This window comes from Pongo abelii, chromosome 11, assembly GCF_028885655.2.
Source record: "Pongo abelii isolate AG06213 chromosome 11, NHGRI_mPonAbe1-v2.0_pri, whole genome shotgun sequence".
In the NCBI taxonomy this organism is placed as follows: domain Eukaryota; kingdom Metazoa; phylum Chordata; class Mammalia; order Primates; family Hominidae; genus Pongo; species Pongo abelii.
The window spans coordinates 70,397,082-70,421,410 of NC_071996.2; the positions used below are offsets into that span (position 1 = coordinate 70,397,082).

At 40.0% G+C, this 24,329-nt stretch overlaps 1 protein-coding gene across 4 annotated transcripts in view; it reads left to right on the forward strand.

The window, feature by feature from the left end:
• Positions 1–8,211, forward strand: part of B3GALT1 (beta-1,3-galactosyltransferase 1) — a 371,348-nt gene extending 363,137 nt beyond the window's left edge. For all 4 annotated transcript variants that reach the window (XM_024243917.3, XM_054549436.2, XM_024243918.3 and 1 more), the window contains one exon: positions 1,950–8,211. In XM_024243917.3, the coding sequence (XP_024099685.1) occupies positions 2,179–3,159 (981 nt within the window). In that variant the 5' untranslated portion in view covers positions 1,950–2,178 and the 3' untranslated portion in view covers positions 3,160–8,211. The remainder of the gene's footprint in view (positions 1–1,949) is intronic.
• The last annotated feature ends 16,118 nt before the right edge of the window (positions 8,212–24,329 follow it).

The following is a 24,329-nucleotide window of genomic DNA, read 5'->3' on the forward strand; positions in this document are numbered from 1 at the left end:
GAGTCCATGTCTGTATATCCCAAGTTGAGAAGCTCTTTTTTTTTTTTTTTGTTTTTTGAGACGGAGTCTCACTTTGTCGCCCAGGCTAGAGTGCAGTGGCACGATCTCGGCTCACTGCAAGCTCCGCCTCCCGGGTTCACGCCATTCTCCTGCCTCAGCCTCCCGAGTAGCTGGGACTACAGGCGCCCGCCACTACGCCCGGCTAATTTTTTGTATTTTTAGTAGAGACGGGGTTTCACCGTGTTAGCCAGGATGGTCTCGATCTCCTGACCTCGTGATCCGCCCGCCTCAGCCTCCCAAAGTGCTGGGATTACAGGCTTGAGCCACAGTGCCCGGCCGAGAAGCTCTTTTTTTCTATTCCTAGTTTCTCTCACTTCCTTTTGCTTACTGTTTAAAGTTTCAAAACTTGCTGCACATCACATCCTTCTTTTTATCAGCTTTGGTGCACCTTAGAACAGAAATTTCTCCCGGGAGGACAGGATACAGGAGCCTATATTTAGAAAGTACTTAATATGGGTTGGATGAAGGCCTAACTATGCCTAGAGTCAAGCTGCTTGAAGCCATTCTAATATTCATTTAGTTAGAACGGTAACCACACTGAGTTATTGCTGGTCTCATATGGATCATATATTCACAGTCAGCTCTTCGCTTAGACAAAAAGATACATATTGTCTCTGCTGTTCACATCGTGTATTTTTATTTCGTTATGACTATTGCGCTTAGAAGCATGATTTTCAATCTATATTCCCAATTAAATTATTTCTACACAGTCTGTACATGTAAGCACATAGTTTTCTTTGAAGCAGACTTTGTTAAAATTGATATCTATTCTCTACTATCTCTGCCTTCCAGGACTACCACATTCTGCTCTAACGAGAAAGGAAGAAACAATTTTTTACATGAACGGACTTCATAACCAGGCATATAGGAACTGGCACGAAGTTTTAAAAGTTCTAGAAAGCAGTAGAAGTTCTAGAAAGAATGAGAGTTCCAAAGGAAAACTAAATTTGAACACCAGCTGAAGTCTCCATCACATCTTCATTGGATCTGTGGCCCCCAAACTCAATTTTCCCTCTCATTATACTCATGTTGGGTTTATAGGCAAATGTAACTAGGTAAAAAAAATTAAAAGGGCCAGTATAATTTCATCAAGGGAACACATGGGTGAATTGTTGAAAACCATAAAAAGTGACACTGTTTAGATCAACTCCAAAATAAATGCTTCCAGCTGTCTGAAAGGTCACTTGAGTGATGGGTTCCATGCTTGAGAGGTCAGCATATCCTCTGCATGAAGTTTCATAGAAAACCAGAATTAGGAGCTAAGAGTTGTGGGAGCCAAAGTAAGGAGAAAAGGAGGAACAGTTGGGAATGACTTCTAAGTCTGAACCAAGAGAGACACAGCATTAGCAGAGATTTTCCAGTGTGATAAACACATATTCAAATAGAGAGTTAGAGAAAGCAAGGAAATGTTGAGAATCAATTCCTTCACCAGAATCAAGCAAACAAAAGCTCAGGCTCGGAAACTGGAAAAGAGATATGAGGCCATGGGTGAGATTTCCTATCTTGAAAGAAGACTTTAGTGCCAGAAAGTATTTCACTGTAAAAAAAAAAAAAAAAAAAAAAAAAAAAAAAAAAAAAAAAAAAAAATTCCTGTGTGAAGAGGGGGAATTCTTTTTTAAAAATGACTAATGTACCACTTACTTCATCTTCATCTAGAATTTATAATCTATGTATTTCTTAATTGGGTATGAATATACATACACAACTTCTATCAAGGAGAGAGGAAAAGGGGAGATGGTTATGACAGGAAGTTTTTGGTACTGATGGAAATGAATGATCATGTGTATTTTAATCCTTGTGGGCAATTCTTATACCCTTGTTATGTTTATTTCAGGATGTAGAACGATGACATAAATCTAAATGACAACTGTACTTTATTGATTTTGCAGAGTTAAGAGGAAGATTTATGAGGCATGGAACCCTCCATCAGATTTGGAAGAAAGTAGAGTGAGCGCATAGGTGACAGACAGCCACTGAGGCCCATGGACAATCTCCACCTCACGCTTCTCTATCAAACTTTAAGATTTATTAGTAATATGCTGCCTTTGGAAGATGAAAAGAAACTAGTGCCAAGGAGGCGTATTCTTCAATATTTGGAATAGACGTGTTCTCAAGACAATGGCTTCAAAGGTCTCCTGTTTGTATGTTTTGACAGTTGTGTGCTGGGCCAGCGCTCTCTGGTACTTGAGTATAACTCGTCCTACTTCTTCTTACACTGGCTCCAAACCATTCAGCCACCTAACAGTTGCCAGGAAAAACTTCACCTTTGGCAACATAAGAACTCGACCTATCAACCCACATTCTTTTGAATTTCTTATCAACGAGCCCAATAAATGTGAGAAAAACATTCCTTTTCTTGTTATCCTCATCAGCACCACTCACAAGGAATTCGATGCCCGTCAGGCAATCAGAGAGACGTGGGGGGATGAGAACAACTTTAAGGGGATCAAAATAGCCACCCTCTTCCTCCTGGGCAAGAATGCTGATCCTGTTCTCAATCAGATGGTGGAGCAAGAGAGCCAAATCTTCCATGATATCATCGTGGAGGACTTTATTGACTCCTACCATAACCTTACCCTCAAAACATTAATGGGGATGAGATGGGTGGCCACTTTTTGTTCAAAAGCCAAGTATGTCATGAAAACAGACAGCGACATTTTTGTAAACATGGACAATCTTATTTATAAATTACTGAAACCCTCCACCAAGCCACGAAGAAGGTATTTTACTGGATATGTCATTAATGGAGGACCGATTCGGGACGTCCGCAGTAAGTGGTATATGCCCAGGGATTTGTACCCAGACAGTAACTACCCACCTTTCTGTTCGGGGACTGGCTACATCTTTTCAGCCGATGTGGCTGAACTCATTTACAAGACCTCACTCCACACAAGACTGCTTCACCTTGAAGACGTATATGTGGGACTGTGTCTTCGAAAGCTGGGCATACATCCTTTCCAGAACAGTGGCTTCAATCACTGGAAAATGGCCTACAGTTTGTGTAGGTATCGCCGAGTTATCACCGTGCATCAGATCTCTCCAGAAGAAATGCACAGAATCTGGAATGACATGTCAAGCAAGAAACATCTCAGATGTTAGGATTTTTACCAATGTAAATATGTTTCTTTTCTTTTTTTAAGAAATGGGACCTAAGGTGTTGGTATTTTCCAGGTGTCGGAAGAATTGAACTGGTGAAGGGGTTTTGTAAAGTTTTTGCTTCCTGCTACAAGTTCTTTTCTTGGATTATCAATTTATAAATGTTACACTCTGGTCATAGAAACAATAAATGAGTTAGAAGGGCCAGATTTCATTCTCAGTCCCAGAGCATTGCTATTTATCTCAAAAAGTGACTTCCAAACAACTCTTAGGATTGACGTACTGTGCATCTGAGATAAAAATTTGGTTCTGGGAAACTGAAACTCACAGTAATATGTCATATCATCCCTGCAAAAATTAATACACAAATAGAAACCATTTTCAAAAGCAATTCAGAAAGGATGCACAGTCAGGAAGACACATTAGATGTGATTATTAATATTGTGTGTGTTGTTACATTATATTTTTACATATATTGCCATGTAATATGTACAGTATTTGCAGTTCCACCAAGAAATGAACTTGGTACCTGCACAGTGGCTGCAGTTAAATAGATGGGAGTTTAAATTTGAGAATCGAACATTCTATGTGTTTGGAAGACAACTCTGCTTGCTCATCCAAGGATTAAATCTGGTCAGCAGGTGGAATGTGTATAAAATGCTACTTAACAAAGTAAACAAAAGATTTTTTTTTCTTTTTTTTCTTTCTTTTTTGTTTTGCTCTTTCAGAACAAACATTAAATGGTGCCTCCAAGGAAACTTTGCCAAATGTAATCTCACCTGCTTCCTTCCAGACAGTGTCGCTAAGTGCATTTCACAGTTTTTGGATCTGGTAGGCATATGTCTCTGTGTAGAAAATAAGTTGGTTGGAGGCCAGAGACCAATAAATCACATTGAGAAAATACAAATTTAAGTATGCATTATAATTAACATAAGCTTAGCAATAGTATAAGATGCCCCCCCACACACACACACATTTGCAAAGCACATGAGAAAATCTTTAAGGGTGTCAATATTATTGAAAGACTTGGCCCTACTTGCTAACATCTGAAAATACCAGAGCATGTTCAGCAGCAATGCTGTTATGAGGTATTCTGGGGGCTCTGTGATTGAGGAAGGATGGGGAAGGCCAGGTTCGGGTCCCGTTGATGCCACCATACTTATTGGGCCATATGAGTAGGCATCATAATCTTGTGCTTCAATGTGTTCATTTATAAAAATGGCTGTAAAAAACACCTACCTCACAGGTGCTGTGAGAGCAAATGGCATTTGCTAAGTATTTTGAGATCCTTAGCTTAAAAGGTGCTACATAATGCAATGTATCATGCATTATGCTAAATGCTAAAATAATTGCATAATTACAATGATGGTCATCAGTAGCAGTAATATCATCTTAATATAAAATCTGCTGAACTAAAGATCAGCTGTGAACTATCACTGCACCTAATTCTGCCAAGGCTTTGACTTTTCCTTGGCTGTAATTTAGGTGTTTGGGAAAGCTTCCATTTCTCTGCGATTTCTTCTGGTTTCAATGAATAAGTGACTAGGTCAGTGTGTTGCCTTGATATCCCAAGGTGCTGAAAGTAGAGGCAACTGCCTTTCTTTGGAAAGGAACCTCTGGTTGGGGGTATATTACAGTAAATGAAGCATATGCTTTGCAAAATGCATCACGACAACTTAGATCTCAGGAACCACTGAATCTGAATTCTCTCTAAGAACTTTGAGCGCAGGTAAAGCTAGTTCACCTCTTTCAGAAGCAGCAGAATAGGCAGTCAGCAAACCTGCACATTGCACATCTTCTACCGTTTATTAGAAAACACCTGTTTGTTCTCAAAGAGAGCCTCACAGCTGAAAGAGTGTACCTTTTTTATTTATTTACTTATTTTTTAACCTGACCCCTGGAGCCCCCCGTAGGAGTTGATAGCAAACAGATAGACACAATGAACAAGTGGAAGTCATGGCTTGTTTCTGCAAAACACGATCTCTCATCCCCCACCCTAAAGGACTCGATATGAGACAAGACTTCCCATCCCTTAACACATCTTCATCTTATGGTCAGCAGGACTGCTGGTTTTGATTAGACAATAGCAATTAGGTAACCTGGGGAGAGATGGATCAGCACAAGGTGAACCACCCTCCAACCTGCAGTCTCAACTGCTGTGAGTTCCAATCACGACTTCTTACTTGGTTTACCTTCGAATTGTGCAGCTGAATCAAGCCTCTGTCTCATACTATTGCCTTGCATCTACCCCATGCTCAGTCAAACCACCTCTAGTGTCAAGAAATTACACATTATAAACATCATCTATGTACACCTATGAATCATTTTATATGTGTGTGCATACATTATGATACAGCCCTAATCTTTAAAAGGAGCAAAAATCAGAGAATCATATGTCTTAAAGAACTATTTCCTTACTTTTTTATGCTAGGTAATGCCCATGTGACAAACATGTAAATATTCATCAAAGACCACATGTATATATTTTAAAGGCATTTTTTTCTTCTCCCCAACTGTATGTATAGCTAGAATCTGCTTGCTGTGTAACATTTTCTTCTGCATGGAGGTTTTGGTGAAGCAGGGCCATTTGTCCAGTGTTTCAATAGCCTTAAGCATGTTTGCCCTTCGTTTTTTGAATGTTCAAAAAATGTTTAAGTGATCAAGAAAAAGCTCTAACTTTCGACTTTTGTTAATTTTATGACATGACACTGGCCAAAATATTGTTTCAATTACTGTTGAGCCATTCTTTTCATTTCCCTGACATAAAATATGCAACATTTTAGACAGTATTCTACCAAGAGTCTCTCAGACAATTTTTACAAAAACTCTTTTTTTCCATTATGCACTGGATAATAATAGTATCGGTGTCTATGTTCTTAAAGTTCCTTTTTTTAATTTACTTTTTGGAAAAAAGTTTCTCTTCGGTGGCTAGTTTAGGTGGCTTTGTGTCTTCTTATATTGGAACAAGTGTCCCTTTCAATATATAATATTGTATTTTTAAATAACCAGAATCAACAAAACGAAGATCACTTTTAATTTGGATTCAATTCAGAAGAATAAAACCCCTTTGCGTGACACGATATGGGGAAAATAAACTTTTTACAGAGGAGCCAAGGAAGAAGTTTTTCAATCAAATCTCTTCTATCAAAAGACAATGGAATATTTACCTAAAGCATCTGGGATTCATTTTTTACCTTTCCTAATATGTGGGTTTAGTGGGAGAATTGATTATGTCATTTCTTCTGTAAAGGTGAAAATAGTTTTTATAAACAACAAAGTAACTTGTGAATGAAAGAAGTAATTTACTAGAACAACGCTTGTTGATGATAATTGACATTTAGGTATAACGTTATATATGAATGATTGTATTTATGTATTTATTTGTCAAAATTGTACATACTGTTTTGCCAAAAGTAATTGTCTGTAAAAGTGCACTCTCCAGGTTTGTAGTACTATTTAGGGTTACATGGGTTGCCAATCAAGCTGCTAATCAGAATACTATTTTTTGTATCAATGTTATAAAACTAAAAATGACAGACACTGAAGATATCATTACATTTTCTTCACCTTCCTCTTGAAATGTAAACTGTTGACTGAAAGCACGATGCTTCTGTACAGGCCCATCTGTCATGAGGAAGATTATGGTTCCATAAAGCTGATTTTTTTAAACCATTGGGACAAATAAACAGAAGGAGAACAAACGTCTCACTTCTTTTCTTTTTTAGAAAGAATCTCTTTGGTGAGACGTGATTGTTAAAAGCTGATGCCCTGCCATTTACCATTAACCTTTTCTACAATCTCAATGTAGGTAATAGTTCATGCCATTCAGAGCTCACCCTCAAGAGCCCAGTGCAACTTAACAGTCAACACAGAGACTATTCCATCTAGTAAGTAGACCAGTGGCTACTCTGGGATTTAGGAAACAGGGATTCACTTGCCCCTTGGCGGCCTCAAGGAATCATTTTAACCAGCCTCTGTATTAAAGTCTATGGGTTAAACATGCCAACAAATTCCAACTCAGGGGGGGCATTCTATTAATAATGTGTTTGGCAAATTAGGACATGTTAAATCTAAGGCAAAAATGACATTCCTGTTTCATCTGCATGTATCCTTTGGAATACTGCATGTTACTTTAGAAGTTTAATTGGATCAGAAAAGATTTATTCAGACATCCTTCACAGCAGCCAAGTAGATGTTGATTGCTGATGCCTGATTGTGTAAGCAAGAGACTGAGAGCTATTTAAGAGACAAAAGTTCCTTTTATTATCAATCCTGATCTAGCTAAACAGATATTCACTTTTTTCTTTGTTTTCTTCAACTTATTTTAAGTTCAGGGGTACATGTGCAGGATGTGCAGGTTTATTATATAGGAAATCGTGTGCCATGGTAGTGTGCTGCACAGATCATCCCATCACCTAGGTATTAAGCCCAGCCTCCATTAGCTATTCTTCCTGATGCACCCTCCCCTGAACCCCTCCTGACAGGCTGCAGTATGTTGTTCCCCGCCATGTGTCCATGTGTTCTTATCATTCAGCTCCCACTTATGAGAACATGTGGTGTTTGGTTTTCTGTTCCTGTGTTAGTTTGCTGAGGATAATGGCTGCCAACTTCATTTATGTCCCTGCAAAGGACATGATCTCATTCCTTTTTATGGCTGCATAGTATTCCAGATATTCACTACTTAATGGAAATTTAACTTTTGATTTACTCCCCATATACCTTGGAGTTCAAAAAGGTAAAGTTTATCAGGTGAGTGGAACTATGTGAATAAACAATAAAAACATAAAATATACAGATTTGTATTCCACATAACTTTTTCAAGGGACCAACATCAAGAGCAGTGATCTAAAAATGTAGTCTCCAGGTCAGGCATGATAGCTCACGCCTGTAATCCCACCACTTTGGGAGGCTGAGGTGGTGGGTCACCTGAGGGCTAGGAGTTCAAAACCAGCCTGGCCAACATGGGGAAACCCTCTCTCTACTAAATGTACAAAAATTAGCCGGGCATGGTGGCACACTCCTGTAATCCCAGCTACTTGGGAGGCTGAGGCAGGAAAATCGCTTGAACTGGGAGGCGGGGGTTGCAGTGAGCCAAGATTGCACCACTGCACTCCATCCTGGGTGACAGAGCAAAACTCTGTCTCATAAATAAATAAACAAACAAATAAATAAAAGTATAGTCTCCAGACCAGGAGCACTAGACTCATCAGGGAACTTGCTAGAAAAGCAAATTCTCAAGTCCCTCCAGAAACTTCAGCGTGTGGCTCAGCAGTCCATTTTAATGAGCCCTCTAGGTAACTCCAACGCCCGCTGGAGCTGAGAACACTGACCCAGGGCAGAGATTGGCAAACTACAGTCTGTGAACTCCATCTGGCCTGCTGTCCACAAGCTAGGAGTGGTTCCCATGAACAGCTGCAATGACTTGATGACAGCAGATGCTAACATGGAACTCCAACTAAGCAGGACGTTAGCCCAATAGGAAGAATGCCATTCCTCTCATTAGTAGATGTGTATTACCAATAAACAAAATTGTACTCAGTTATTATTTTGAATCCCATCAATACAAAAACAGGAAATTTATTTTTTCTTTTGTTATGTAATGTACTATTATATATTTTCTTTTTTTTTTTTTTTGAGATGGAGCCTCACTCTGTCACCCAAGCTGGAGTGCAGTGGCGCAATCTCAGCTCACTGCAAGCTCCGCCTCCCGGGTTCACGCCATTCTCCTGCCTCAGCCTCCCGAGTAGCTGGGACTACAGGCGCCCGCCACCAAGCCTGGCTAATTTTTTGTATTTTTAGTAGAGACGGGGTTTCACCGTGTTAGCCAGGATGGTCTCGATCTGACCTCATGATCCGCCCGCCTCAGCCTCCCAAAGTGCTGGGATTACAGGCGTGAGCCGCTGCACCCGGCCAGTACTATCACATATTTTCAAGTTTGCTTCTTGACCTGAAAAGCTTAAAATATTTATTGCACTTTATAGGAAAGGTTTGTCAACATCTGACCTAGAGAAACAGGAAAACATCTGAAAACGGTGCTACACACAAAATGTTTCCAATATTTATTGCACTTTATAGGAAAAGTTTGTCAGCCTCTGACCTAGAGAAACAGGAAAACATCTGAAAAAGGTGCTACACACAAAACGTTTCCAGTTACGGATGAAAATCACATCAGCATTGGAAATGTCTTCCCATGCAGCCAGGAAAATGACGATGTAGTCATGATAATGAATTGCATTAAAAACCAACAGCTGCATATATTTTTGAAATATTTCCTTGTTTTCTCTGAGTAATTTTTTTAAATTTTAAAAGCTTGATTCTAATTGTCACAATTACCCACATCTTAATTAATATATTGCTTAAAGATGTGTGCATATTAGACCTAAAAGGGTGGGTTTCATATAGCTTGATTATCATAATTGCAAGTATTCTATTTTCTCATTTACTTAATTGATTGTCATAGATTTCCAGATGAATTCACACTGCTGGGAGAAAATTGAATACATTTTTAAGAGAAAAAACAAAAATGAACAAAAACAGAAATGGGGATATTTAAAAGAGCGATGTGCCCCACAATATAATCCATGTGAGCATGAAAAATCGCCCTCGATAAGATCTCCTTACCTCCTTGCTGGTTAAAATGGGCATTTTTGTGAAATGAAGAAGAAATGAATGAAAAAGTGTTATTGATTCAACCACATCGATAATAACGCTGGCTCCACACTCTCTTCAGCCAGCGGTGCCTAGTGCTCAAGAAAATTTTTCCATTTAGTTTACCTTCTAGAATCTACCACTTTAGTACATTATGTCAAGTATTTGTTAGGCCTGTTGCAATGACCTCAGGCCTCACCTGGAGGGAAAATGGCACAAGAGGTGATTTATTCTCTCTCTAGGTTTATTCTAGTGTTTTCTCAGCAGTGGCTGCCTGATACAGCAGGCTGGGCCGAGTTACGTGTGGGGGTTTGTAATGAAGACTATTTTTCAGCAGAAGTGAAGATGACCTCACCAAGCATAAGGTGAGGGGGAAGAAAGCCTCAGAGAATTTCTCCAATTGCAAAACCTTATATTTTCAGTGCCCATTCTTTTGTTTTGTCATTGTTGTTGCTGAATCCTAACAACAGCCTCATGAGGTAGATGCTGCTCTTATCTCAGATTGACAGATTAGGGAATTGAGGCAACAGAGGCTTCTGTAACTTACAGGGCGAATTCAGGCCCTCTGGCTCTAGAGGCCGTGTTCATCACCAACATAGCATTTTGCTTCTCAAAAATAAGGACACACACCACGCCCCACCTCCACACTGCCCCAGGCCCCAGTTCCTGCAGAATTCACTGTAGCTATTTTAATTTGTTTTTCAGTTTGGAACTTTTGCCCCCTTTTTACTGAGTTATAATTTATATACTTTAAAATTCCCTCTTTTTAAATGTACAGTTCTATGAGTTTTGACAAATGTGTACATTCAGGTAACAACCACCATAATAAGAAATACAACAGTTCTAGTACTTTCCCAAATTTTCTCATGACCCTTTGTAATCAGCCCCCTCCCCCAGCCTCTGGCAATCACTGGTCTCTTTCCAAATTTTTATTTTACTTGAGATTTACATGTTATTTAGTAGTCATCATCTATAATGTTTAATATATAGAAAAAGTTTCTTCAAATAACCCATCATGACACCTTAGCATCCAACAAGGCAAAAAATTGAAAAGAAGAGAATAAAACAAGAAAACAGAATCTTAAGAAAATAGTTAAGCAACACATAAATATAGATAAAAGATTCAGGAATTTACAAATAAACCACCATTAATTCAATAATATCCAAATCTCATAAATATTAATAAGAAGATGCCAGTCAAAAATCTACCACCTCAGTCACTCAAAATTTAGACCAGCTCACTAGGAACTTTAACAAAGCTTCTATCCTTCAGAGCTCACATTTCTATAGAGAGTACGATCTATAAGTTCAATTATGCCTTTTTCCCTCTTGAAAGCAAAGGATCCTCTGGAGAGGTATCCATCACTAGCTAGCTCCTTAAAAAGGCAGGCCCTGTTTACACTCAAGGCTATGGCTCCACACCTGTCGCAAACCACACTCTGATGAGCTCTCCCTCTGTATCTGCTTGTGCTTTCTGACTTACTGTTGGTTTCTTCAACATATGCTAGTCCAAATTTTCTTTAGGAAAAGATAATTTCACCACTACAAGCTTCTCTTCAAACTTTATCAATAGAATCATCTGAGTTAACCTGGAAAGCATGTCATTTACAATAAAATGCCTCTCCGTCCTAGCAGGAGTTGGAGCCATAGGCGGCATTAAGTATGGAAGCAAAATAGGATACTGGAGCAGAAAGGACAGGATGAGGGACACGGAGACTCTATAGCAATGCTTCTCAGACTGGCATATGCCAAGTAATTACCTGAGAATTTTGGGAAAATGCAGAATTGTAGTTCTGGAGTCTAACCCACAGTTCTTTCTTGTGAGCTTCCAGGCAATGCTGAGGCCACTGGTGCATAGACTGTGTTTTGAGTAACAGGGCTCTGGAATTCAAGGCTAGATTCTAGACAGGGTTACTAGTTTTTCCGTTTGTTTGGTTTTGGTTTGTTTTGAGACAGGGTCTCCAACACCCAGGCTGGAGTGCAGTGACATGATCTTGACCTCCCAGGCTCAGGTGATTCTCCCACCTCAGCCTCCTGAGTAGCTGGGACTGCAGGCTACAGCCACCATGCCCAGCTAATTATTTTGTTTGTTTGTTTATTTGTTTGTTTTTAGAGAGACGGGGTTTCACCATGATGCCCAGGCTGGTCTCAAATCCTCGGCTCAAGTGATCCACCCTCCTAGACCTCCCAAAATGCTGGGATTATAGGCGTGAGCCACTACACCCAGCCTAGGGTTACTAGTATTCAATAAGCGTCTATACCAGAGATGCTTACCATACCAGAGACTTTTGCCTATGTTACCTCTTTAAATATTCATAAAAACTTGTTGGAAGGGATTATGGATTAAAGTGAGGTTTGAGTCTGTAGTACAATTTTAGGTTAGAAACTCACTCTTTTTATTTCTTGTGCGTAGCTTTCTCTAAGACCTTATGGGAGAAGGGTGAGGTCCTAGAGGAAGCGATACACCAAAGAAACAAAAACAATGGGAAGCAAAATACCGCACTATTATTTTGCTGATTCAGTACCCAGTAACCCAATATAGGATTCTATGTTAAAACCAGGCTGGAGCTTATGATGTAGCCCCGGGTCAAAGTCGGACCTGATGGCTTTATCTTCCCACCAACCACCATTTATAGTATGTGGGCATACTATATAGCACAGAAAGGAGACAGAGAGAAGTATGTAGAGCCAGGCTACAGGGCTTCTGGTACAAGACAATGGAGACAACAGGAACAGAAGGAAAGCAGCAGAGAGAACCACGCAAGTATGTCATCTGCAAGAAACAGTAACCCCACATATGCATAGATGAGGCCAAATTATTGTCATAGGATATAACCATTCAGATTTATAGCCAGGCGCGGTGGCTCACGTCTACAATCCCAGCACTTTTGGAGGCCAAGGCGGGTGGATCACTTGAGGTCAAGAGTTCGAGACCAGCCTGGACAACATAGTGAAACCACGTCTCTACTAAAAATACAAAATTAGCCAGGTGTGGTGGTGCACACTTGTGATCCTAGCTACTCATGAGTCTGAGGAAGGAGAATCACTTGAAACCAGGAGGCAGAGGTTTCAGTGAGCCAAGATTCTGCCACTGCACTCCAGCCTGGGTGACAAAGCAAGACTCCATCTCAAAAAAAAGTTTATAATCTGACCTTTTCAGAGGAACATCATTAGGATGAGAGAAAGGAAGTTTTTTTGTTTTATTTTGTTTTTTGTTTTTGTTTTTTTGGCATTAATGAGAAACTAAGTGGTCCCTCCCAAACAAGGAATCCAGCATTTATTATTGTCACCATTTTGGGCTTGAAAAATCCAGGAGTCAGAGAAATCAAGAGACTTTTTCAATGTAAAAAATCAATAACTGGAAAGATACTATTCAAACCCCAGGTATTTTGACTGGAGTCCCGTCTTTTTATTTTCCATTATGTCATATTGCTCTAAATTTTATTTGCAATTTGGAAACAAGTAGGGGCAAACCCTCCCTGGTTTTAAAGGTTAGAATCAGCAATATATCCAAGGTCAAATGAGCAGTCAGTGCTTGAAGTAACAAACAAATCTGAAAAGTCAGCAGAAGAAAAATAAGTAATCCCGAGTCCAGATATGCAGCTCAAAGAGTGTGCAAATAGCTAAGACAACAGGGTCAAAACCTAGGCAAGAGTCAGATAAATAGGTTCAGAACAGGCATCAGGTTTACTTACTATCAAATAACACAACACAGTGAACCTGATTTTTCAGGCAGAGCTCTCATCCAGGAAACCTTTTAATTACCATTAATTGGGTTGACTACAGGATCCGCAAAGTCCAATGCTTTGGAATCTAGACATAATCTAGATCAGATGTCGCCACAAATAAAATAAGTGTTCAACAAGAACACAAAACACACTTTACAATAGCTTTGCATGAGTTTATTTCCAAGACAAAAGAAACGAAGAGAAAATGACTCCAAAGCAACAAAGGAGAAGAATCAGCAGTAGAGACAATGAGAATTTAAGGAGACAATAAGCAAGAAGCAGGAAGACGAGGGAAGTAAGAGAGCAAAAGGAACTAATTTACGGGGAGACGGAAGATGGGGAAAGAGCCACACCTGTTTTCAGATTATGTTGACCAATGTTTCTCTGCTTTTGCCATTGTAAAAATTATCTATCATAAATTTCAGTCCACTTTCCATCAAATTCTCTTTCAGTTAGAGTACAAAAAAAGGTAGGGGGAGGTGTTTCCCAGAGGCAGACACCAACCCATATTTTCTCATATATCAGTTTAGTTTTTAGTGGCCTGTTTGTTTTGCTTTTCTTGCCTTTCCCTTGTTATTATACTCAGTTGGTTCTGATTCCCATTCCAGAAACAGAACATTGTTTTGCATTAAATTTTGCAGATGTCCTACAGATTAGATCCCAGAGGTTATACATGTTTGGATTTCCAAGGGCAAAATAATAAGCGAAATCCCTGATTTAAGTGAAGAAGGAGATTGTTGGAGACCTTTCTCTCTACAACATTAGAAGCCTGTTACAAACTAAAGCAATCTCACTTTAGAGTCTAGCTTTAAACTTAGCATTAAAGTCAAAATAATGAGATTCACATTAGGTTTCTGATAAACTATAAAATCATTTCAATTGAGAAACTTGTCATTTTGCTTTTATTACCCTTGGGTACATGGCAGAATGTTGATGGAAATATATGAAGGCATATCCATTCATTCATTCATTCAGCTGTTCACTCATAAATATTCCTTGAAGGTTGACCAGGGACCAGACACACTGTTAGCACCAAGTGTTATTATATATTTAGGAGGTGATTGTTCAATATTCTTTTCAAAGCTGAAGTTTTTTGTTATAATATTCAAAATCAGAAATTGCTTCCTAGAATTCCTAATCCCTGAATGTCTTCTCAGATGATGCTTTATGCTAATAGGACTTGTGATTCCAAGTTTACCAAGCCAGAATTCTTTATAACTTGGTTCTTGGAATCAACATTTTTTTTATTTTATGAGTAAACCTAATAGATTAGCATATAGGTTAAATTAGTGCCTGTTAACCAAAAAAGAAAAATAGTAACACATATTTAGTCCTATATATTTGGGTCTCCAATTACTAAACCCGTTTTCATCAAAGTAAATTGTGTTAGAGATCTAGCCCCACCCAAGAACCAATAGGTTCAATTACATTATGTGGTGATGTTTTCGTTTCTTCAAACAAATGGAAGATTATACAGAACACTAGACAGCTTTCATGATTTAAAATAAAAATGCACTTCTGTGAAATTAAGATAAGCATATAGCACAATGAGCAATAGAATTTGTTGAAAAGCTTCAGGTGAGCAGATCTATCTCTGTCACCTATCCAGAGTCAGCCTCTGTATCCAATCTGCACTCACAGCCATGAATGTGCAGCTGAACATGGTTGAAATCTTTAGACCTTTCATCAATTGCCCCAATAGGACTGAGGCATCTCTCACTTAGCTTTACTGAACTCCACATGAATGCTCAATAAGGACTTGTTTAAAGTCTTCTCCCCATACAAGGTAGCAGCTCTGTGGTCTGGGATGACCTCCTCACCCCACATCCCCATGTACCCAAATTTCATGACCCAAGTCAAATGCTATTCATTTATGAAATTCTTTATAATTCCAAGAAAGCATGTGTGTGTGGGCACTCATACACTATGACGGTTGTAGGGCTTCTCAACGCATTTGTTGAGGCTCCTTACTCTCTAAATACAAAGTTTACCAAATATAATGCCAAAGTCACAAAGGTCCCCTGATGTCAATCCTTTGGTGTAAGGGAAGGGTTTATTGAATTATTTCTCTTTATGTTTAAAGAGTTGATGAGCTCCTTTGGAATGGATCAAAGCAATGATTAGCAACCTTGGACTTTGTGGACATTACTTATCTTCTTCCAAAATCTACTTTTTGCCCCATTTTTCCATCTCAATAATTGGGCTCTCAAGTCTCAGTTGCTCAAGTTAGAACTCTGGGAATTCCTCCCACCTGCAACTGGAATCTGCTTCTACCTTACCCACAGCTAGAGTTCATCAGGAGGTCCTCTTTTTATTGTTATGATTGGTTTTTATTAGTTAGTAGCCTGCTTGATCATCTCTCTAATCCCACTTTCCCTTCTCCAATCCCTCATCCACACAGCAGCCAGAGAGGCCTTTTTAAAACAAAAACCAGACCACATCATCCCCCCAACTTAAAACATTTCACTGATTTTCCAATGTAAAATCAAATACAAAATCCCTAATATGGTCTTGCATCATGGGATCTCTGATGACATCTGGGACCTCATCTCATCCCACTACACCCTCCTCATGTTCCAACCACACTGACCCACTTCCATTTCCAGGAACTTGCCCAGCCTTCTCCTTCCTCAGCCCCTACTCTGCTCTGCTCGCATGGTCTTCTCCCTCACAGTTCTACTCCTCCTCGATTTCGAAAACTCTTCCCCTCCATCCACAATCTGGTGGAGGTGTCATTTCTCAGAGAGACTTACCCAGACTCTCCCACTTGAAATTAGTTCCTGTGTCACTCATTTGCATAGCACCTTATTATATTCCTTTATTGCATGCACCAATATTTATAATTGTATGTTTATTTTAGTGTTTATTCGTTTAAAGTCTATCTCCCCCGCTAGCCCACAATCTCCATGAAGGCAGAGACCAGATCTTCTTAGCCCACATTGTATGTTCAACACCAAACACAGAGTCAGACAAAGAAGGCACTTGTTGAATAACCAAATTAACTGTTTTCTGTTATTTCAAGAGAAATTCCAAAGTCTCAAACAGTTCTCAAAACGAAGTCAATTTTCTTGCACTCTAATTCTCCTTTTAATTATTCTATTCTTTAAGACTGATAGGAGAAAAGTTGTAAGTCATGAAATCTAAGTTGTTGGAAGGGCCTTCTGTGTCTCAATTAAACATATTCAATATCCAGATAATGGCACATCCACCTTTGATTAGTTAACTCCAGATGCAGGGAGCTCATTCCTTCCTAAGGATACGCTTTCCCTTTCTGGGCAGATCACTGGCCTTCTTCTAGCTATTATAAAATAATGTATCATTTTGACCCTTAATCTTCTTTTTTACCCATAAATCCCTCCTGTGAACAGGGTCTTCTTCCCTCTTCAAAGGTTCCCCATGTCTGCAGAAAAAGAACAAAGACCAAATGCGCCTTAACAGAGTTTACCTGGCCATTTAGGAGCTGTCCCCTGCTTTCTTCAAGTCTCTGCCATCCCTCTGTGCTCTGGCCATACTGAATACATGCTCTGTCTCTCCCAGGGCTTTTCACATGTTATCCTCTCTGCTTGGAACTTTCCTCCTCCCTCCTCCCTCTTCCATTCTCCCACCTCTTCACCTAGTATCTGCTTCTCAATCTTTAGTTCTCAGCTCTAAAGACCTTCCTTCTGGAAGCCCTTCCTGACACCCTCTCCACTCATTCTAAGCCACATTCTTTTTCTTTCCTTCTGAAGTACTCAGTCTGTCTAAATCTGATGATCACACTTCAGCTGTTTAAATACCAGATCCAGTACAGCATGCATATATGTACGTCTCCTGTAAATGGATTTTTATTTTCTATATTGAGAAAGGATACAGCAAGTTCTTTCCATGTCCCCTGAAGTCAGTGAGCAAAAAGTTTTTTGGTTTATTTTTGCTAGGTTCATATCACCCATCTTACCCTTCAATGACATCAACTACTCAAACAATCCCTGATATGGAACTGATTAACTCTTGCAGGTCTGTTTGGCCTCTCTGTGGGTGGGGAATTGGGGATGGTGATGCTGGAAAAAATCCTATTAAATATAACTACAGGGGGGTGCAACCAAGATGGCCGAATAGGAACAGCTCCAGTCTACAGCTCCCAGCGTGAGCAAAGCAGAAGACTGGTGATTTCTGCATTTCCATCTGAGGTACCGGGTTCATCTCACTAGGGAGTGCCAGACAGTGGGTGCAGGACAGTGGGTGCAGTGCACTGTGTGTGAGCTGAAGCAGGGCGAGGCACTGCCTCACTGGGGAAGTGCAAGAGGTCAGGGAGTTCCCTTTCCTAGTCAAAGAAAGGGGTGACAGATGGCACCTGGAAAATCGGGTTACTCTTACCCTAATACGGCGCTTTTCCAACAGGCTTAAAAAACGGCACACCAGAAGATTATATCCTGCACCTGGCTGGGAGGGTCCTATGCCCACAGAGTCTCGCTGATTGCTAGCACAGCAGTCTGAGATCAAACTGCAAGGCACCAGCAAGGCTCGGGGAGGGGCGCCTGCCATTGCCCAGGCTTGATTAGGTAAGTAAAGCAGCCAGGAAGCTCCAACTGGGTGAGGCCCACTACAGCTCAAGGAGGCCTGCCTGCCTCTGTAGGCTCCACCTCTGGGGGCAGGGCACAGACAAACAAGAAGACAGCAGTAACCTCTGCAGACTTAAATGTCCCTGTCTGACAGCTTTGAAGAGAGTAGTGGTTCTCCAAGCACGCAGCTGGAAATCTGAGAACGGACAGACTGCCTCCTCAAGTGGGTCCCTGACCCCCCGAGCAGCCTAACTGGGAGGCATCCCCCAGTAGGGGCAGACTGACACCTCACACGGCTGGGTACTCCTCTGAGACAAAACTTCCAGAGGAACGATCAGGCAGCAGCATTTGCGATTCACCAAGATCTGCTGTCCTACAGCCACCACTGTTCTGCAGCCACGGCTGCTGATACCCAGGCAAATAGGGTCTGGAGTGGACCTCTAGCAAACTCCAACAGACCTGCAGCTGAGGGTCCTGTCTGTTAGAAGGAAAACTAACAAACAGAAAGGACATCCACACCAAAAACCCTTCTGTACGTCACCATCATCAAAGACCAAAAGTAGATAAAACCACAAAGATGGGGAAAAAACAGAGCAGAAAAACTGGAAACTCTAAAAAGCAGAGCACCTCTCCTCCTCCAAAGGAACGCAGCTCCTCACTAGCAACAGAACAAAGCTGGACGGAGAATGACTTTGACGAGTTGAGAGAAGAAGGCTTCAGACGAGCAAACTACTCCGAGCTACAGGAGGAAATTCAAACCAATGGCAAAGAAGTTAAAAACTGTGAAAAAAAATTAGACGAATGGATAACTAGAATAACCAAGGCAGAGACGTCCTTAAAGGAGGTGATGGAGCTGAAAGCCAAGGCTCGAGAACGACATGAAGAATGCAAAAGCCTCAGGAGCCGATGCGGTCAACTGGAAGAAAGAGTATCAGTGATGGAAGACAAAATGAATGAAATGAAGCAAGAAGGGAAGTTTAGAGGAAAAAGAATAAAAAGAAATGAACAAAGCCTCCAAGAAATACGGGACTATGTGAAAAGACCAAATCTACGTCTGAATGGGGTACCTGAAAGTGACGGGGAGAATGGAAACAAGTTGGAAAACACTCTGCAGGATATTATCCAGGAGAACTTCCCCAATCTAGCAAGGCAGGCCAACATTCAGATTCAGGAAATACAGAGAATGCCACAAAGATACTCCTCGAGAAGAGCAACTCCAACACACATAATTGTCAGACTCACCAAAGTTAAAATGAAGGAAAAAATGTTAAGGGCAGCCAGAGAGAAAGGTTGGGTTACCCACAAAGGGAAGCCCATCAGACTAACAGCTGATCTCTCGGCAGAAACTCTACAAGCCAGAAGAGAGTGGGGGCCAATATTCAACATTCTTAAAGAAAAGAATTTGCAACCCAGAATTTCATATCCAGCCAAACTAAGCTTCATAAGTGAAGGAGAAATAAAATACTTTACAGACAAGCAAATGCTGAGAGATTTTGTCACCACCAGGCCTGCTCTAAAAGAGCTCCTGAAGGAAGCACTAAACATGGAAAGGAACAACTGGTACCAGCCACTGCAAAAACATGCCAAAATGTAAAGACCATCAGGGCTAGGAGGAAACTGCATCAACTAACGAGCAAAATAACCAGCTAACATCATAATGACAGGACCAAATTCACACATAACAATATTAACTTTAAATGTAAATGGGCTAAATGCTCCAATTAAAAGACACAGACTGGCAAATTGGATAAAGAGTCAAGACCCATCAGTGTGCTGTATTCAGGAAACCCATCTCACATGCAGAGACACACATAGGCTCAAAATAAAGGGATGGAGGAAGATCTACCAAGCAAATGGAAAACAAAAAAAAAGGCAGGGGTTGCAATCCTAGTCTCTGATAAAACAGACTTTAAACCAACAAAGATCAAAAGAGACAAAGAAGGCCATTACATAATGGTCAAGGGATCAATTCAACAAGAAGAGCTAACTATCCTAAATATATATGCACCCAATACAGGAGCACCCAGATTCATAAAGCAAGTCCTTAGAGACCTACAAAGAGACTTAGACTCCCACACAATAATAATGGGAGACTTTAACACCCCACTGTCAACATTAGACAGATCAACGAGACAGAAAGTTAACAAGGATACCCAGGAATTAAACTCAGCTCTGCACCAAGCGGACCTAATAGACATCTGCAGAACTCTCCACCCCAAATCAACAGAATATACATTTTTTTCAGCACCACACCACACCTATTCCAAAATTGACCACATAGTTGGAAGTAAAGCTCTCCTCAGCAAACGTAAAAGAACAGAAATTATAACAAACTGTCTCTCAGACCACAGTGCAATCAAACTAGAACTCAGGATTAAGAAACTCACTCAAAACCGCCAACTACATGGAAACTGAACAACCTGCTCCTGAATGACTACTGGGTACATAACAAAATGAAGGCAGAAATAAAGATGTTCTTTGAAACCAACGAGAACAAAGACACAACATACAAGAATCTCTGGGACACATTCAAAGCAGTGTGTAGAGGGAAATTTATAGCACTAAATGCCCACAAGAGAAAGCAGGAAAGACCTAAAATTGACACACTAACATCACAATTAAAAGAACTAGAGAAGCAAGAGCAAACACATTCAAAAGCTAGCAGAAGGCAAGAAATAACTAAGATCAGAGCAGAACTGAAGGAAATAGAGACACAAAAAACCCTTCAAAAAATTAATGAATCCAGGAGCTGGTTTTTTGAAAAGATCAACAAAATCGATAGACCGCTAGCAAGACTAATAAAAAAGAAAAGAGAGAAGAATCAAATAGACGCAATAAAAAATGATAAAGGGGATATCACCACCAATCCCACAGAAATACAAACTACCATCAGAGAATACTACAAACAGCTCTATGCAAATAAACTAGAAAATCTAGAAGAAATGGATAAATTCCTGGACACATACATCCTCTCAAGACTAAACCAGGAAGAAGTTGAATCTCTGAATAGACCAATAACAGGCTCTGAAATTGTGGCAATAATCAACAGCTTACCAACCAAAAAAAGTCCAGGACCAGATGGGTTCACAGCCGAATTCTACCACAGGTACAAGGAGGAACTGGTACCATTCCTTCTGAAACTATTCCAATCAATAGAAAAAGAGGGAATCCTTCCTAACTCATTTTATGAGGACAGCATCATCCTGATACCAAAGCCTGGCAGAGACACAACCAAAAAAGAGAATTTTAGACCAATATCCTTGATGAACATTGATGCAAAAATCCTCAATAAAATACTGGCAAACCGAATCCAGCAGCACATCAAAAAGCTTATCCACCATGATCAAGTGGGCTTCATCCCTGGGATGCAAGGCTAGTTCAACATACACAAATCAATAAATGTAATCCGGCATATAAACAGAACCAAAGACAAAAACCACATGATTATCTCAATAGATGCAGAAAAGGCCCTTGACAAAATTCAACAACCCTTCATGCTAAAAACTCTCAATAAATTAGATATTGATGGGACGTATCTCCAAATAATAAGAGCTATCTACGACAAACGCACAGCCAGTATCATACTGAATGGGCAAAAACTGGAAGCATTCCCTTTGAAAACGGGCACAAGACAGGGATGCCCTCTCTCACCACTCCTATTCAACATAGTGTTGGAAGTTCTGGCCAGGGCAATTAGGCAGGAGAAGGAGATAAAGGGTATTCAATTAGGAAAAGAGGAAGTCAAATTGTCCCTGTTTGCAGATGACATGATTGTATATTTAGAAAACCCCATTGTCTCAGCCGAAAATCTCCTTAAGCTGATAAGCAACTTCAGCAAATTCTCAGGATACAAAATCAATGTACAAAATTCACAAGCATTCTTATACACCAATAACAGACAAACAGACAGCCAAATCATGAGTGAACTCCCATTCACAATTGCTTCAAAGAGAATAAAATACCTAGGATTCCAACTTACAAGGGATGTGAAGGACCTCTTCAAGGAGAACTACAAACCACTGCTCAATGAAATAAAAGAGGATACAAACAAATGGAGGAAAATTTCATGCTCATGGGTAGGAAGAATCAATATCGTGAAAATGGCCATACTGCCCAAGGTAATTTATAGATTCAATGCCATCCCCATCAAGCTACCAATGATTTTCTTCACAGAATTGGAAAAAACTACTTTAAAGTTCATATGGAACCAAAAAAGAGCCTGCATCGCCAAGTCAATCCTAAGCCAAAAGAACAAAGCTGGAGGCATCATGCTACCCGACTTCAAACTATACTACAAGGCTACAGTAACCAAACAGCATGGTACTGGTACCAAAACAGAGATATAGATCAATGAAACAGAACAGAGCCCCCAGAAATAATGCTGCATATCTACTACTATCTGATCTTTGACAAACCTGACAAAAACAAGCAATGGGGAAAGGATTTCCTATTTAATAAATGGTGCTGGGAAAGCTGGCTGGCCATATGTAGAAAGCTGAAACTGGATCCCTTCCTTACACCTTATACAAAAATTAATTCAAGATGGATTAAAGACTTACATGTTAGACCTAAAACTATAAAAACCCTAGAAGAAAACCTAGGCAATACCATCCAGGACATAGGCATGGGCAAGAACTTCATATCTAAAACACCAAAAGCAATGGCAACAAAAGCCAAAATTGACAAATGGGATCTAATTAAACTAAAGAGCTTCTGCACAGCAAAAGAAACTACCATCAGAGTGAACAGGCAACCTACAAAATGGGAGAAATTTTTTGCAACCTACTCATCTGACAAAGGGCTAATATCCAGAATCTACAATGAACTCAAACAAATTTACAAGAAAAAAACAAACAACCCCATCAAAAAGTGGGCAAAGGATATGAACAGACACTTCTCAAAAGAAGACATTTATGCAGCCAAAAAACACATGAAAAAATGCTCATCATCACTGGCCATCAGAGAAATGCAAATCAAAACCACAATAAGATACCATCTCACACCAGTTAGAATGGCGATCATTAAAAAGTCAGGAAACAACAGGTGCTGGAGAGGATGTGGAGAAATAGGAACACTTTTACACTGTTGGTGGGACTGTAAACTAGTTCAACCATTGTGGAAGTCAGTGTGGCGATTTCTCAGGGATCTAGAACTAGAAATGCCATTTGACCCAGCCATCCCATTACTGGGTATGTACCCAAAGGATTATAAATCATGCTGCTATAAAGACACATGCACATGTATGTTTATTGCAGCACTATTCACAATAGCAAAGACTTGGAGCCAACCCAAATGTCCAACAACGATAGACTGGATTAAGAAAATGTGGCACATATACACCATGGAATAGTATGCAGTCATAAAAAATGATGAGTTCATGTCCTTTGTAGGGACATGGATGAAACTGCTAACCATAATTCTCAGCAAACTATCGCAAGGACAAAAAACCAAACACCACATGTTCTCACTTATAGGTGGGAATTGAACAATGAGAACACATAGACACAGGAAGGGGAACCTCACACTCCGGGGACTGTTGTGGGGTGGGGGGAGGGGGGAGGGATAGCATCAGGAGATATACTTAATGCTAAATGATGAGTTAAAGGGTACAGCACACCAACATGGCACATGTATACATATGTAAGAAACCTGCACATTGTGCACATGTACCCTAAAACTTAAAGTATAATAATAATAAAATAAAAAAAAATACAAATTGCAGTAAGAGATATACAAGAAAGCGTTATGGATGCTATGAGGAGATATATTTCAGATTAAAGAGTTTGAGGTGGACTCTGAAGAAGTGACATAAAAACAATCAAATTTGGGATCCTACCTGGAGATTCTGGCTGCATGTTGCCCCAGAGGTGTGCAGATCTTTTTGTCTGGACACTATTTTTAAAATATGTGAATTTGACTGCCACCCAATCCCCTTAAAATCTGAATTTCTAGCCTGCATTATACATTTTTTTAAATTTTTTTTCCATAGGTTATTGGGGAACAGGTGGTGTTTTGTTACATAAGTAAGTTCTTTAGTGGTGATTTGTGAGATTTTGGTGCACCCATCACCCAATCAGTGTACACTGAACCCAGTTTGTAGTTTTCTATTCCTCACCCCCTTCCCACTCTTTCCCGCTGAGTCCCCAAAGTCCATTGTGTCATTTCTATGCCTTTGCATACTCATAGCTTAGCTTAGCTCCAACTTATGAGTGAGAACATACGACGTTTGGTTTTCCATTCCTGAATTACTTCACTTAGA